This window comes from Amblyraja radiata, unplaced genomic scaffold, assembly GCF_010909765.2.
Source record: "Amblyraja radiata isolate CabotCenter1 unplaced genomic scaffold, sAmbRad1.1.pri scaffold_1114_ctg1, whole genome shotgun sequence".
Taxonomy (NCBI): Eukaryota; Metazoa; Chordata; class Chondrichthyes; order Rajiformes; family Rajidae; genus Amblyraja; species Amblyraja radiata.
In genome coordinates this window covers 4,998-20,606 of record NW_022630296.1, presented here as the reverse complement: position 1 = coordinate 20,606, position 15,609 = coordinate 4,998, and the positions used below count along the sequence as shown (strand labels likewise).

The 15,609-nt window shown below is 50.7% G+C and overlaps 1 protein-coding gene across 1 annotated transcript; it reads left to right on the top strand.

Annotated features, from left to right (window-relative positions):
• Window positions 1–2,642: 2,642 nt before the first annotated feature.
• On the top strand, window positions 2,643–8,212 carry LOC116969755 (zinc finger protein 358-like). The gene is made up of 3 exons (XM_033016539.1): window positions 2,643–2,894; window positions 7,357–7,503; window positions 8,093–8,212. The coding sequence occupies exons 1-3, from the start codon at window positions 2,643–2,645 to the stop codon at window positions 8,210–8,212; spliced, it is 519 nt and encodes a 172-aa protein (XP_032872430.1).
• The last annotated feature ends 7,397 nt before the right edge of the window (window positions 8,213–15,609 follow it).

Below are 15,609 nucleotides of genomic sequence, written 5' to 3'. Positions count from 1 at the left end.
ACCTGAACCAGATCCCCAGCACCTTCAAGAAGTCAGGTTTGATGGTGAAGGGGATGGAAGATCGGTTGAGCCAGTTGCCAAAGAGCATGGCCTCGCTCTTCCTGCGGTTCGCCCTGGCTGCCGTGGCCGACTCAAACTGGTCGCAGATGCGGATCAATCTGCGGACCGACCCTGGATCTGAGCAGAAGACTGCGACATCGTCCATGTACAGGGAGGTTTTGACCTGAGTGCCCCCACTCCTCTTATGCTCGCGTCCTTCCTGATGGACTCGGCAAAAGGTTCAATACAACAGACGAACAAGACAGGGGAGAGAGGGCAACCCTGCCTGACTCCAGCGCCGGTGCTGCTTCAGTTCCGGCGACGACTTGAAGCCTTTGCCACAGTCGGAGCAGGTTAAGGGCCGCTCACTGCTGTGCACCAGCCGATGATCCCGCAGCCCCGACGACCGGGCAAAGCTCTTGCCACAGGTGGAGCAGCCATAGGGCTTCTCGCCCGTGTGCACCCGCCAGTGGATCTTCAGGTACCCCACACTCAGGAAGTCCTTGCCGCAGTCGGTGCAGCCGAAGGACCTGCGGAAGAGACTGTCACCGGTGTGCACCTGCTGGTGGGTCAGCAGCTTGGTGGAGCGGGTGAAGCCCTTGCCACACTCGGCGCAGGTGTAGGGGCGCTTGCTGGTGTGGGTGCGTTGTTGGTCCAGCAGCCTGGTGGAGCATGTAAAGCCCTTGCCGCAGTCACTGCAGGTGTAGGGCCGCTCCCCGGTGTGCAGGCGCCTGTGCATCTTCAGGACCCTGGACGTCTTGAAGCCTTTGCCGCAGTCGGAGCAGGTGTAGGGCCGCTCGCCGGCGTGAGTGCGTTCATGCTCCACAAGGCCGCAGGACTAGGTAAAGCTCATGCCGCAGTCGCTGCAGGTGTAGGGCCGCTCCCCGGTGTGTAGGCGACTGTGCACCTTCAGGTCCATGGACGACTTGTAGCCTTTTGCGCAGTCGGAGCAGGTGAAGGGCCGCTCGCCGGTGTGTACCCGCCGGTGCACCCGCAGCCCCGACAGCCAGGTAAAGCACTTGCCGCAGGTGGATCAGCCATAGGGCTTCTCACCCGTGTGCATTTGCCGGTGCATCTTCAGGTCCTTCGCCGTCTTGAAGCTCTTGTCGCACTGAGCAGTCGAAGGGGCGTACTCCCGTGTGCACCCGCAGGTGGGCCTCCAGCTTGCTCGGGTGCTGCCAGGCCTTGCCACACACGTTGCACTCATAACGCTTCTCCTTGTTGTGCCCCACCATGTGGCCCTCCACCGAAGCTCAGCCCGTACACCGAGCAGATGGGGGCGGGGGGAAATGGGGACGGGGATGAGGACGGTGGCATTTTTCCAGGATGTAACTAGTAGAATGGATAAGGGAGAACCAGTGGATGTGTTATATCTGGACTTTCAGAAGGCTTTCGACAAGGTCCCACATAAGAGATTTGTATGCAAACTTGAAGCACACGGTATTGGGGGTTCAGTATTGATGTGGATAGAGAACTGGCTGGCAGACAGGAAGCAAAGAGTAGGAGTAAACGGGTCCTTTTCAGAATGGCAGGCAGCGACTAGTGGGGTACCGCAAGGCTCGGTGCTGGGACCCCAGCTATTTACAATATATATTAATGAATTGGACAAGGGAATTAAATGCAACATCCCCATGTTTGAGGATGACACGAAGCTGGGGGGCAGTGTTAGCTGTGAGGAGGATGCTAGGAGGCGGCAAGGATAGGTTGGGTGAGTGGGCAAATGCATGGCAGATGCAGTATAATGTGGATAAATGTGAGGTTATCCACTTTGGTGGCACAAACAGGAAAGTAGACTGTTATCTGAATGGTGGCCGATTAGGAAAAGGGGGGATGCAACGAGACCTGGGTGTCATGGTACACCAGTCATTAAAAGTAGGCATGCAGGTGTAGCAGGCAGTGAAGAAAGCAAATGGTATGTTAGCATTCACAGCAAAAGGATTTGAGTATAGGAGCAGGGAGGTTCTACTGCAGTTGTACAGGGTCTTGGTGAGACCACACCTGGAGTATTGCGTACAGTTTTGGTCTCCTAATCTGAGGAAAGACATTCTTGCCATAGAGGGAGTACAAAGAAGGTTCACCAGACTGGTTCCTGGGATGTCAAGACTTTCATATGAAGAAAGACTGGATAGACTCGGCTTGTACTCGCTAGAATTTAGAAGATTGAGGGGGGATCTTATAGAAATTTACAAAATTCTTAAGGGGTTGGACAGGCTAGATGCAGGAAGATTGTTCCCGATGTTGGGGAAGTCCAGAACAAGGGGTCACAGTTTAAGGATAAGGGGGAAGTCTTCTAGGACCGAGATGAGAAAAACATTTTCCACACAGAGAGTGGTGAATCTCTGGAATTCTCTACCACAGAAGGTAGTTGAGGCCAGTTCATTGGCTATATTTAAGAGGGAGTTAGATGTGGCCCTTGTGGCTAAGGGGATCAGGGGGTATGGAGAGAAGGCAGAATGGCGGTGCAGGCTCGAAGGCAGAGGGGGAGAAGGGGAAAAGAGAGAGAGAGAAAGGGAGAGAGAGAGGGGAGAGAGGGGAGGAGAGGGGGAGGGAGAGAGAGAGAGGGAGAGACTCTGTCCCGACTCCCCGCTCCCCTCAGCCGCGACATGACTCCTCCAGCACCCCGGCCGCACGACGCCCACCCATCAGCCCCACCCGAGATTGATGGTCGTGTTGCGGCGGCTGCGGGACCCGGCGCAGGCCCGACCCCAAGCCAGGCTCCGCGAGCGCTCCCTCAACCCCAGTCACTGTCTCCCGGGTGCGAGGCCGCGGCTTGGACCCCGCCCCGCCCCCGCGCAACGAATCCCCCAGCCAGCCCTGATCCACCGGTGCCTCTCACCGCGCCCGGCCCGGCCCGGGTACTCACGGCTCATCCCGCCCGCTGCCCGTTGCCCCGGAGACAGAGAGAGAGACCACGCGGCGCAGGGGCCTCAGCCCGGAAATGACGTCGCGGGCCCGGCCCGGCCGCCCGTTGCCCCGCAGACAGAGAGAGGGGCATCAGCCCGGAAATTACGTCGATGCCCCGGCCCGTTGCCCCGCAGACAGAGAGACCGCGCAACGCGGGGGGGGGGAGAGAGGCGACTTCAGCCCGGAAATGATGACGTCACTGCCCCGCTGCCTGCCACAAGCGGTGACGTCGAGAGCGGGGCGGAAGGCGCAGGGTCGGACAGGAGAGCACGTGGATTCTTAGAGCATCTTGTATTGGAGCCGACCAGGAAGAAGGCAAGTCTGCATCTTTAGTGTCGTGCAATGAACATGATTTGATAAGGTAACTCGAGGTAAAAGAGCCATTAGGAGGGAGTCACCATAGACACATAGACAATAGGTGCAGGAGGAGGCCATTCGGCCCTTCGAGCCAGCACCACCATTCATTGTGATCATGGCTGATCGTCCCATATCAATAACCCGTGCCTGCCTTCTCCCCATATCCCTTGACCCCACTGGCCCCTAGAGCTTCTCCTTCTGCCCCTTCTTCTTCTATGTAGTTTTTTATTGGCGGTTGGCAAACAACTTTTTAGTGCATTACCGCCACCAACTGGTATGGAGTGTGGATCAAATAACATTATAACTTATATACTAATAACCTATATCTTTCCGAACAAATTGGTTACCCTGAGAAAAAGCAATAGGATTTGATAGCACTTATATGAATTATTTTGTAAAATATCTATTAAATCAAATTGTACTTTTTCTTTTCTGAATCGTTCACTCGGCCCCTAGAGCTCTATCTAACTCTCTTAAATCCAACCAGTGACTTGGCCTCCACTGCCTTCTGTGGCAGGGAATTCCATAAATTTACAACTCTCTGGGTGAAAAAGTTTTTTTCTCACCTCAGTCTTAAATGACCTCCCCTTTATTCTAAGACTGTGGCCCCTGGTTCTGGACTTGCCCAACATTGGGAACATTTTTCCTGCATCTAGCTTGACCAGTCCTTTTATAATTTTATATGTTTCTATAAGATCCATCCCCTCATCCTTCTAAACTCCAGTGAATACAAGCCTAGTCTTTTCAATCTTTCCCGCCATCCCAGGGATCAATCTCGCTGTACTGCCTCATTCACAAGGATGTCCTTCCACAAATTAGGAGACCAAAACTGTACACAATACTATAATACAATCTGTTTTATTTGAGACAAAGAAGGGAAGATGAGAAGCGTGAGTATTAGACCTGAGGGAGGAGCTGGCCAGATTTGATTGGAAAGATGCCCCAGGGGAAATCATGCTTGACAAATCTTTTGGAATTTTTTGAAGATGTAACTAGGAAAACGGACATGGGAGAGCCAGTGGATGTTCAGAAAGCATTTGATAAGGTCCCACACAGGAGATTAGTGGCCAAAATTAGGGCACATGGTATTGGGGGTAAAGTGCTGACATGGATAGAAAATTGGTTGGCAGACAGGAAACAAAGAATAGAGATTAACGGGTCCCTTTCATAATGGCAAGCAGTGACTAGTGGGGTACCGCTAGGCTCGGTGCTGGGACCGCAGCTATTTACAATATACATCAATGATTTAGATGAAGGGATTCAAAGTAACATTAGCAAATTTGCAGATGACACAAAGCTGGGTGGCAGTGTGAACTGTGAGGAGGATGCTATGAGAATGCAGGATGACTTGGACAGGTTGGGGGAGTGGGCAGATGCATGGCAGATGAAGTTTAATGTGGATAAATGTGAGGTTATCCACTTTGGTAGATAAAATAGGAAGGCTGATTATTATCTAAATGGTGTCAAATTGGGAAAAGGGGCAGTACAATGGGATCTGGGGTTCCTTGTTCATCAGTCAATGAAATTAAGCATGCAGGTACAGCAGGCAGTGAAGAAAGCGGCTGGCATCTTGGCCTTCAGAACGAGGAGTTGAGTACAGGAGCAAAGAGGTCTTTCTGCAGTTGTACAGGGCCTTAGTGGGACCAAACCTGGAGTATTGTGTGCAGTTTTGGTCTCCAAATATGAGGAAGAACATTCTTGCTATTGAAGGAATGCAGCGTAGGTTTACAAGGTTAATTCCCGGGATGGCAGGACTGTCACATGCTGAGAGAATGGAGCGGCTGAGCTAGTATACTCTGGAATTTAGAATGATGAGAGGGGATCTTATTGACACATATAAAATTATTAGACTAAGTGGGACCCGTTGGGTCCCAGCATCACACGGGAGGGCTGGACACCAATGCAATATTCCACCTCTCCACCAATTCCAATATTTCACGGCAGTGGGGAAGGGGGGGGGGGCTGTCTGTTGCGCTTGCATGGGAGTTGCGTGCCGAAGGTACTGGTTTCCAGAGGGCTAGTATAGACATTGTGGGCCGAATGGATTCTTGGGCTGGCAGCCAACTGTTGCAACGATTTTAAAAGCCAAGGCGAGGAAAACAATTGGGCTGCAGCCACACCTGACAACCAAAATTTATTTTGTGAACACAAACTTTTTAAAAAAAGGCGAGGCAAACAATTGGGCTGCAGCCACACCTGACAACCAAAATTCATTTTGTGAACACAAACATTTTTCAGAAGGCAAGGTAAACAATTAGGCTGCAGCCACTTTACAGGCACATCAACGGGACTCACCGTGGAGTAGACGTGCGTTCAGTGTGATTCGCAGCTTAGAGAGCCGTGACCCTCTCGCTTCCTGGGTCTGGCAGAGTCTGAGTGAGGGACTACACTTCCGGGTTTTATAGTCCCTCCCCCCTGCCGCCAGCAGGGGCAGCAGAGAGAATGGCGAATTAAAAAAAAACATTAATATCTCTCTGACTTTTCATCGATGGGAAAAATCCTCCGGTCCCGGAAGGCGGAGAGGGGCTCTAAGCAAGGTGGCCAAAAATGACGGCCATAGGTGGCGGCGTTCTCTCGGAAATCGCAGCACAGTAGGCCAAAAGCGGTCAAGATCAGACTTTTAGTAATATTGATTAAGGGTTTGGACATGCTAGAGGCAAGAAACATGTTCCCGATGTTAAGGGAGTTCAGAACCAGGGGCCACAGTTTAAGAATAAGGGGTAAGCCATTTAGAACGGAGATGAGGAAATACTTTTTCACACAGGCAGTTGTTAGTTTGTGAAATTCTCTGCCTCAGAGGGCGGTGGAGGCCGGTTCTCTGGATGCTTTCAAGAGAAAGTTAGATAAAGCTCTTAAAGATAGCAGAGTCAGGGGATATGCGGAGAAGGCAGGAACGGGGTACTGTTTGTGGATGATCAGCCGTGATCACATTTAATGGCGGTGCTGGGTCGATGGGCTGAATGGCTTACTCCTGCACCCATTGTTTGTGTTTCTATGTAAAAGCTTTTCACTGCACATCACCGTCTACATCTCTCCTGCGACCCTCAGTCTGAGGAAGGGTCTCGATCTCGAAACGTCGACCATTCCTTCTCTCCAGAGACGCTGCCCATCCCGCTGAGTTACTGCAGCATTTTGTAGTCTGCCCCCCCTTGAGGTTTTATCTCAGGTTTGCAGCCTCTGCAGCTGCTGTGATTGTTTCCACTCCCCCCCCCCCCCCCCCACCATGTGGTGTAGGAGCCACAGGGGCGGGGCCGGCCGCGCCGTGTCAACCGTTACTAGGGCGGGATGGGCGGCTCCGATTGGCGGAGGACGTTGTCCGTCCAAGGGCTGGGACCTGGTCCTTTGTGACGTGCGACGAAGAGGCGGGGCCTCCGCTCAGCGCCAGGAGCTCAGGTGGTAACAGCCGCCGCCACCACTCGGCCCCACGTCTTTTCCCCATCCCCTCCTCCCTCCCCGTGGGCAATACTGCGGCCGGCGACCCGAGGAGCCGGAGCCCGAGGCGTGCGGGCGGAGGGGGATGTCAGTGAATGAGTCTGGGCACCCACTGGTCCTCCGACTGCAGCGCCCTTCTGACAGCTGGAGGCCGCGGTGTAACCTATCCACGTTCCCCACAGGGTGCCTGTCATGCGCGCTGTGCGTGTGTGGGGTGGGGTGGGATGGCGCAGGATCCCGTCTTCCTCACCCCCCCTCCATTCTGCCCCTAACCCCCTCCTCTCCATCCCATTTCACCCCCCCTCCCTTCTCTCGCCCCCTGCCCTTACCCCCTCCCTTCTCACCTCACCCTTCCTCTCCATCCCCCTTCACCCCGCTCTCCTACCCCTCTCACCCCCCCTGCCCATCCCCCCCTCTGCAAGCACTAGTAATGTTGACGCGTTACTAATTTCCTGTTTGCCAGCTTGTTTACCCTCTGTGTTCCCCTCCTGCAGGGTTTAGGAGCCGTTGCTGTGGACAGAGAGACGGGGACGTGAGCGGCCATTGAGGGCGGCCAGGGTGCCGGTGAGTCCCCCATCTACTCGGAGTGCGGGCTGAGCTTCGAGGGACTGATCTTCGTTGCAGGACCACATGACGGGGCACAACAAGGAGAAGCGTTATGACTGCAACGTATTTGGCATGGCCTGCCGGAGCCCGACCCAGCGAGAAGCCCCACGGCTGCTCCACATGCGGCAAGAGCTTTGCCTGGTTTTCGAAGCTGCGGGAGCATCAGTCGGTTCACAGCAGTGAGCGGCCCTTCACCTGCTCCGACTGCGGCAAAGGCTTCAAGTCATCCAAGCACCTGAAAGTCCACGTGCGCCTGCACACCGGGGAGCGGCCGTACGTCTGCAGCGACTGCGGCAAGTGCTTCAACCAGTCCCAAAGCCTGCTAGTGCACCAGCGGACCCACACCGGGGAGCGGCCCTATACCTGTGCTCAGTGCGGCAAGAGCTTCACCCACTCCAGCAACCTGCTGAAGCACGAGCACACCCACACCGGCGAACGCCCCTACACCTGTGCCCAGTGCGGCAAGGGCTTCACCAGCTCCACCAGGCTGCTGGAGCACCAGTGCCAGCACACCGGGGAGCGCCCCTACACCTGCGCCCATTGCAAGAAGGGCTTCACCCGCTCCGACAGCCTGCTGGAGCACCAGCGCACCCACAACGGCGAGCACCGCTACACCTGCGCCCAGTGCGGCAAGGGCTTCAACCGCTCCACCAGGCTGCTGTCCCACCAGCGGGTTCACGCCGGCGACCGTCTCGTCACCAGCCCGGTGTGTGGAGAGCGCTTTGCCATGTCTTCCCACACCCTATCTCACCAGCACGTGCACACCAGTGGCCAGCCCTACGACTGCCCATACTGTGGTGGGGCATTTGACAGCTCGCGGGGGTTGCAACAGCACCTGCGGGCCCACGCCGGTGAGCAGCTGCTCCCACTGTGACAAGAGAGCATGGGGGCTGAGGGAGCACCAGCGGACACACACCGGAGAGAGACCCTTTGTGCGTGCTGATTGTGGCATGTCCAGCCTGTGGCAGCACCGGCGTACCAACAGCGATGCGCGTCCCTTCTCCTGCCCGTCCTGCGGTAAGGGCTTCACCCGCCTTGACCACCTGCTGGAGCCACACTGGGTCCTAATCTAGAATGTTCCCTGTCCATGCTCTCCAGAGGTGCAAGTTACTCCAGGAGATTGTGTCTCTTTTTGTAAACCAGCATCTGCTGTTCCTTGTATCTAGACTAGGCGTGCATTTCACCCTACACTTGCGCTCAGTCCGCCAAGGCCTGCTGTATCTCCCGGTTACCAACCATTTTAACTCCCCTTCCCACTCCCACACTATTCTTTCTGTCCTGGGCCTCCTCCGTTGCCAGAGTGAGGTGACACACAAACTGGAAGAACAGCACTTCATAGCTTACATCCCAATAACATGAACACTGAATTCTCCAATTTGAGGAGACTCTCCACTCCTCCAAATGAAATCCTGGAGTCTGTCCCGACCCCAAATCTTTTTTCCAGCTTCCCCCCCCCCCCCGCCCCGACTCCATCAGTCCAAAGAAAGGTCCAGACCCGACACGTCGCCTGACCATTCCCCTCCAAATTGCCAGTAGAACACAGCAGGTCAGCCATCCGTGGTGAGAAATGGATGGAGGTATTCCTATTATAAGCCCTCCTTGGCCCTGTCAAGGAGCAGACAATCAACAGTACCAGCATCTTTTCATTCATACTGTACCCAAGTGAAAATGCAAAAGTGAGCCAACTGCCAGCTAACTGCCACTGGCCCAAAAACCTAAAGGCATTTTAAAGTGTTTTTTAAAAGAAAGTCTTGATGCTGTGCCTTGCGTAACAAATAAAGCAAGTTTTTCCTGACCTCACTGTGTTCTTTGGAATTCTTCAGAATTCATGTTGTTCTATCAATAATGAAAGAAAATGCCAACCATCTCCAGAAATAATAAGAAATGATTCTTGCCTCCATGCATATCTGTAGCCGTAGGGCAGTCGGACACCTCCCCACGACTTCAAAGACAGTCCCTGCACTTGGCAATATCGTTTGGCCGCTGTTGTATTTTATTTGTTTAATGGATTTGATTTGATTAGGAAATGTTTCCTTTCCTACAAGGGTCTTTCCTCTGAGGAGTTTCTATAGCAACATGTCCACTCTTGCCTTTATGAAGAGACTAATGATTTCTACTGCAAGGTATGACTGACAAATAATGGATTATCTGTACAAAATAAGATCCATTGATTCAATTGTGGTCAAATCCTAGTGAGCACTGTCACCTTTTTCTAATGCTGCCATCACCAATGTTGCAGAAGAGAATGAGTAATTATTATACACACTGCACAACATACTTTTTTGATCGCAAACAATGTTACATTTAGTTTCAGGCTATTCTTCACCAATCCTCACTATTTGAAGCCATTTCAACCTTCAATGGTGAACATTGCTTATCTGTGTTGATAGAAACTTTTAGCTGGTTACTACACCAAGTGGGACCCGTTGGGTCCCGTCCCCCAACGCGGGGGGGGGGGGGCATAGCGTCACACAGGAAGGCTGGTACCCGATTGCAATATTCCACCACCCATAGCTCCCAACTGCGCAGACGCGGCTGACTGGTTCCCGCTGTGACATAGGAGGTGGAAGCATCACTGTTCAGGCTAAATGCTGACCCGTTGGGTCTGCTCCCTCAAATGCAAGATTCCACCAGTCACCTGTTCCCCCAATGTAAGCCATTCCCCCAACACAATATTGTATCACTCACACATAGCCCCCAACTGCGCAGGCAGTAGAAAGGGAAGGGAGGCAGAGATGGAAGGGGTGGGGGGTAGAGGGAGGGGGATAGAGTGGGGGGGGGAGGGGTGTAGAGAGGGTGAGAGTATGCGTAGATCGAGAGGGGGCATCTTCCTCCCCACCTCTCCCCATCCACCTCCCCCACATGTAGGGTGTGGAGTGAGAGAGAATTTAATCTGCTATTGTATGTAATTTTTGTATGAAATCATTCTCTCTCCTTCACTCACTCTTTCACACACCCCCACCCCCCCCCCCCCCCACCATCCTCCTCACCTCTCTCTCTCTCTCTCTCTCCCTCCCTCCCATCTCTCAGGGGAGAGAGGGGAGGAGAGTGAGGGGGGAGTGAGAGGGTGGAGAAATCATGCTCTATTTTCCTTTTTTTAATGCATATCATCGTCTAATTGCTGAGTTTTGGTTCAAAAAGCTTCACTCTCAAACATTTAGTTCCAAGCATATATACACAAATATATTATATCTGTCGTTAAGCACCCACAAAAATATCTTGCAATAATGCTCTTTGGTTCAGAGGTTTGGTACGTTGGCCCCAGGCCTGTGCTCCGGGCTTTGCATAAGTTCTGGGCTTCTGGGCCTGTTTCGTAGGCTTCAGGGTTGTTTTATAGGCTCCGAGCCTGTCATAGGCTCCAGGCTTGACTCATAGGCCCCAGGCCTGTGTCGTAGGCTCCAGGCCTGTGTCGTAGGCTCCAGGCCTGTGTCGTAGGCTCCAGGCCTGTGTCGTAGGCTCCAGGCCTGTGTTGTAGGCTCCAGGCCTGTGCAATAGGCTCCAGGTGTGTGTTGTAAGCTCTGAGCATGTGTTGTAAGCTCTGGGCATGTGGTGTAGGCTCTGGGCCTAAATTCTGGGCCACAAGACTGTATTATAGGCTCTGAGGGTTGTCTGATCACCCCCTCCATCAGGCTGTCAGCAGAGAGCAGAAACCTCCCCCTGTCTCCCCCTCACTCTCTCCTCCCCCTCACTCTCTCTCCACCCTCTCTCTCCCCACCCCTATTTCTCCCCCCCTCTTTCTCTCCCCCTCCCCTCTCCCCCCTCTCTCTCCCCCCACTGTCTCTCACCCCCCTCTATCTCCCCCTCTAGATATCCCTCCCCCTCTCTGTCTCCCCTCCCCTTCTCCCTCTCCTGTCACCCCAATTGCTCCACATGGAAAACAACTCCTAGTATCTATCCAGCCAAATGAGACAAAAGCACACTGGATAGCCACCAAGTGGTCACAGCAGTGGAAGGCAACCTCATCTCCATTACACAGCTACATCTCTACACCAGATAAAAGCTGTCCAGGGCCTGACCTCCCCTGAGGAGCATGGGAGAAACTCAACAGACTTGGTACTGGAGTTGGGCGTTTCAATGCCAGCGTGTGTAGATGGGTGCTCCGCCAGAGCCAATAGACAATAGGTGCAGGAGTAGGCCATTCGGCCCTTCGAGCCAGCACCACCATTCAATGTGATCATGGCTGATCATCCCCAAACAGTAGCAATGTTACAAAATGTTGAGATTTTAAAAATCAAGTCTGTAATTTATCCCATCAGATAAAGCATAAAAATAAGTTTAATTTGACACCTAATTCACTTTCATATCTCAAGTATTTAAAAAGTTATGGCCATTTTCATACTGGGAAATGAGCATCTTGTTCCCTATTGATTTTCTATGGACATAACAAAAAAGCTGTGATCGTGAACAGTCAAAAGCCCATAACTTTCTTAAAAATTAAGAGAACTGAATGAAATTTTCAGTTATCATAGATTGAAGCATTCTGAAACAAATATAAAATAATCTTACTTGGATGACCTGAAATTAAAGCATATAATTAGTTAGTTACCTAATTGTAGCTAATTTCAGACTTCAATTACTAGATCTAAACATCTATCCATTTCTTAATAAATGATTAACATTTTTTTTAAATAGCCTAAATGTCCAAATAATATTCACAAATAATTCACAATAAAACATGATTTTTAAATCTCATTTACATTAATTTATAGGCCAAATGGAAGGAATTTAGTGTTTAATTGCTGTAAATAAATGCCCATTTAAATCAGCTTTCCAGTGGGTCCCTGTGGAACGCGCTGGTTTAGAACGTTCACATTGCGGTAGATTTGTGCCCCAAATGCCGACCATGCGGTTGCTGACGGTCGCGGGTTTAGAGATTGATTTTTAAACTACTATAACTATTATTCAAGGCCTTTAAACCTAATAATAGCTTTTGCGACGGGGTCTTCCAGCGATTTTTCGTTAATAATTAACTAGGCTGAACATTTTCGATTGGAACAGCTTAGAGAAAATCGCGTTTTAAACCCGCCCCCTCTAAACGGCGCCAAAATCGCGCACACCCTCAGCAGCAGATCTTCAACGACGCTTCAGGTAGGCTTTGCAACATACCTACAAACAGTACCCCGTTCCTGCCTTCTCCCCATATCCCCTGACTCCGCTATCTTTAAGAGCCCTATCTCGCTCTCCCTTGAAAGTATCCAGAGAACCTGCCTCCACTGCCCTCTGAGGCAGAGAATTCCACAGGCTCACCACTCTGTGAGAAAAAGTGTTTCCTCATCTCCTTTCCAAATGGCCTACCCCTTATTCTTAAACTGTGGCCCCTGGTTCTGGACTCCCCCAACATCGGGAACATGTTTCTTGCCTCTAGCTTGTCCAAACCCTTAACAATCTTATATGTTTCAAGGAGATCCCCTCTCATCCTTCTAAACTCCAGAGTGTACAAGCCCAGCCACTCCATTCTCTCAGAATATGACAGTCCTGCCATCCCGGAAATTAACCTTGTAAACCTACGCTGGACTCCCTCAATAGCAAGAATGTCCTTCCTCAAATTAGGAGACCAAAACTGCACACAATACTCCAGGTGTGGTCTCACTAGGGCCCTGTACAACTGCTCCTATACTCAACTCCTCTTGTTATGAAGGCCAGCATAAAGTTGGCGATATATTAATCTGATGAACGTTTGTCAACTATCAATATGGGCAGTCTTTGATTGTGTTAATAATCTGTATGTTTATTTTTATTATTTTGAAATAAAACTATTTGTATAATTAAAAACAACGTGTGGTCATCCGCTGCACTGCAGGCCCGTTCAGTTTGTGGTCAACACTCCCACCGTGTGGTGATCCGCTGCACTGCAGGCCCGTTCAGTTTGTGGTCAACACTCCCACCGTGTGGTGATCCGCTGCACTGCAGGCCCGTTCAGTTTGTGGTCAACACTCCCACCGTGTGGTGATCCGCTGCACTGCAGGCCCGGCTAATTATATCTACGGGCCTGCAGTGCGGCGGATCACCATATGGTGGGAGTGTTGACCACAAATTGGAGCGACCTATTATATGAATTCAATGCACATTGGAAGTTGCTGTCTAAAAATTAGATTTAATTGTGCTCTTTACTGCAAACTGTTTGTTTATTGCTCTGTGGCCCATTTCCTTTACACCCATTCCCTCGATGCCAACATTTGTAACCAGGGAAACAGAAAAATAGGTGCAGGAGTGGGCCATTCCACCATTGGTGTGAATATTGAAGACAGACACAGATCGGTGACGTTTCAAAGTTAATGTGAACTAGTCATTAACCACTTGTGTGAAATGGTTAATGATAACTACCCTAAGCAAAGCATGAAAGACTTTCATGTGAAAGGAAGCCGTGTGTGATGTGTAGAGTGGTTATTCTTTGAGCTTTTGACTGGACAGATAGTTGTATATGGATGCTCTTGCTCAATAGACACAGAGTGCTGGAGTAACTCAGCGGGTCATGCAGCATCTGTGGGGAACATGGATAGGTGACGTTTCAGAGTGCTGGTGTAATTCAGCGGGTCAGGCAGCATCTCTGGTCAATGTGGATAGACGATGTTTCAGGTCTGAAGAAGGGTCGTGACCGAGAAAAACGGCCCCTATCCATATGTTCTCCACAGACACAAAATGTTGGAGTAACTCAGCGGGATGGGCAGCATCTCTGGAGTGTGGGAACCTTCTTCAGACTGAGAGTCACAGGAGAGGGAGACACAGAGATATGAAGTGTAAGGTATTACTCCAGCACTCTGTATTATCTGTGTCAGGTTAGGAAAATGGGAAGTACGAGACCTGGGTGTCCTTGTACATCAGTCACTGAAAGTAAGCACGCAGGAACAGCAGGCAGTGAAGAAAGCTAATGGCATGTTGGCCTTCAGAGCGAGAGGAGTTGAGTTTAGGAGCAAGGAGGTCCTACTGCAGTTGTGCATGGCCCTGGTGACACCACACCTGTAGTATTGTGTGCTGGTTTGGTCTTCTCATTTGAGGAAGGACATTCTTGCTATTGAGGAAGTGCAGCGTAGGTTCACAAGGTTAATTCCTGGGATGGCGGGAAGTAATCTCGGCTGCATCTCACTTTGAAATTAAGCATTGAGGCCCAAAAAATCATCCATTCCGGTGTAGGGCTCCCACACCTTTCCCTGTCTCACATTCTGTAAGCAATGTTCACCATTGAAGGTTGAAATGGCTTCAAATAGTGAGGATTGGTGAATAGCCTGAAACAAAATGTGACATCATTTGCGATCAAAAAAGTATGTTGTGCAGTGTGTATAATAATTGCCCTTTGTCTTCTACATTGGTGACGACTGCATTAGAAAAAGGTGAGTGTTCACTAGGATTTGACCACAATTGAATCAATGCATCTTATTTTGTACAGCCGATCCATTATTTGTCAGTCATACCTTGCAGTACAAATCGTCACTCTCTTCATAAAGGCAAGAGTGGGCATGTTGCTATAGAAACTCCTCAGAGGAAAGACCCTTGTAGGAAAGGTAACATTTCCTAATCTAATCAAATCCATTAAACAAATATAATACAACAGCGGCCAAACGATATTGCCAGCTACAGGAACTATCTTTGAAGTAGTGGGGAGGTGTACGACTGCCATACGGCTACAGATATACAATACAATACAATTTATTTGTCATTGTATTGTTGGCGGCATGTATGGAGGCGAGAATAATTTCTCATCATTTCTGGAGATGGTTGGCATTTTCTTTTATTATTGATAGCACAACATGAATTCTGAAGAATTCCAAAGAACACAGTGAGGTCAGGAAAAACTTGCTTTATTTGTTACATGTAGCACAAATGCGTCAAGACTTTTGAAAAAAACACTTTAAAATGCCTTTAAGTGTTTGGGCCGGTGGCAGCCACTGGTACTGTGAGCAGTCGACTGTGTGCAGCTTGGCTCACTTTTGCATTTTCACTTGGGTACATTATGAATGAGAAGATGCTAGCACTGTTGATGGTCTGCTCCTTGACAGGGCCAAGGTGGGCTTATATTAGGAACACTTCTATATCCGTTTCCCACCACGGATGACTGACCTGCTGAGTTCTACGGCACTTTGGAGGGGAATGGACAGGCGACGTGTCGGGTCTGGACCCTTCTTTGGACTGATCGGGGGAGAAAGTTTGAAAAAAGAGATGGGGTCAGGACAGACTCCAGGACTTGATTAGGACAGGCGGGTGGGGGAAGTCTCCTTAATTTGGAGAATTCAATGTTCATGTCATTGGAGAATTCAATGTTCATGTCATTGGGCT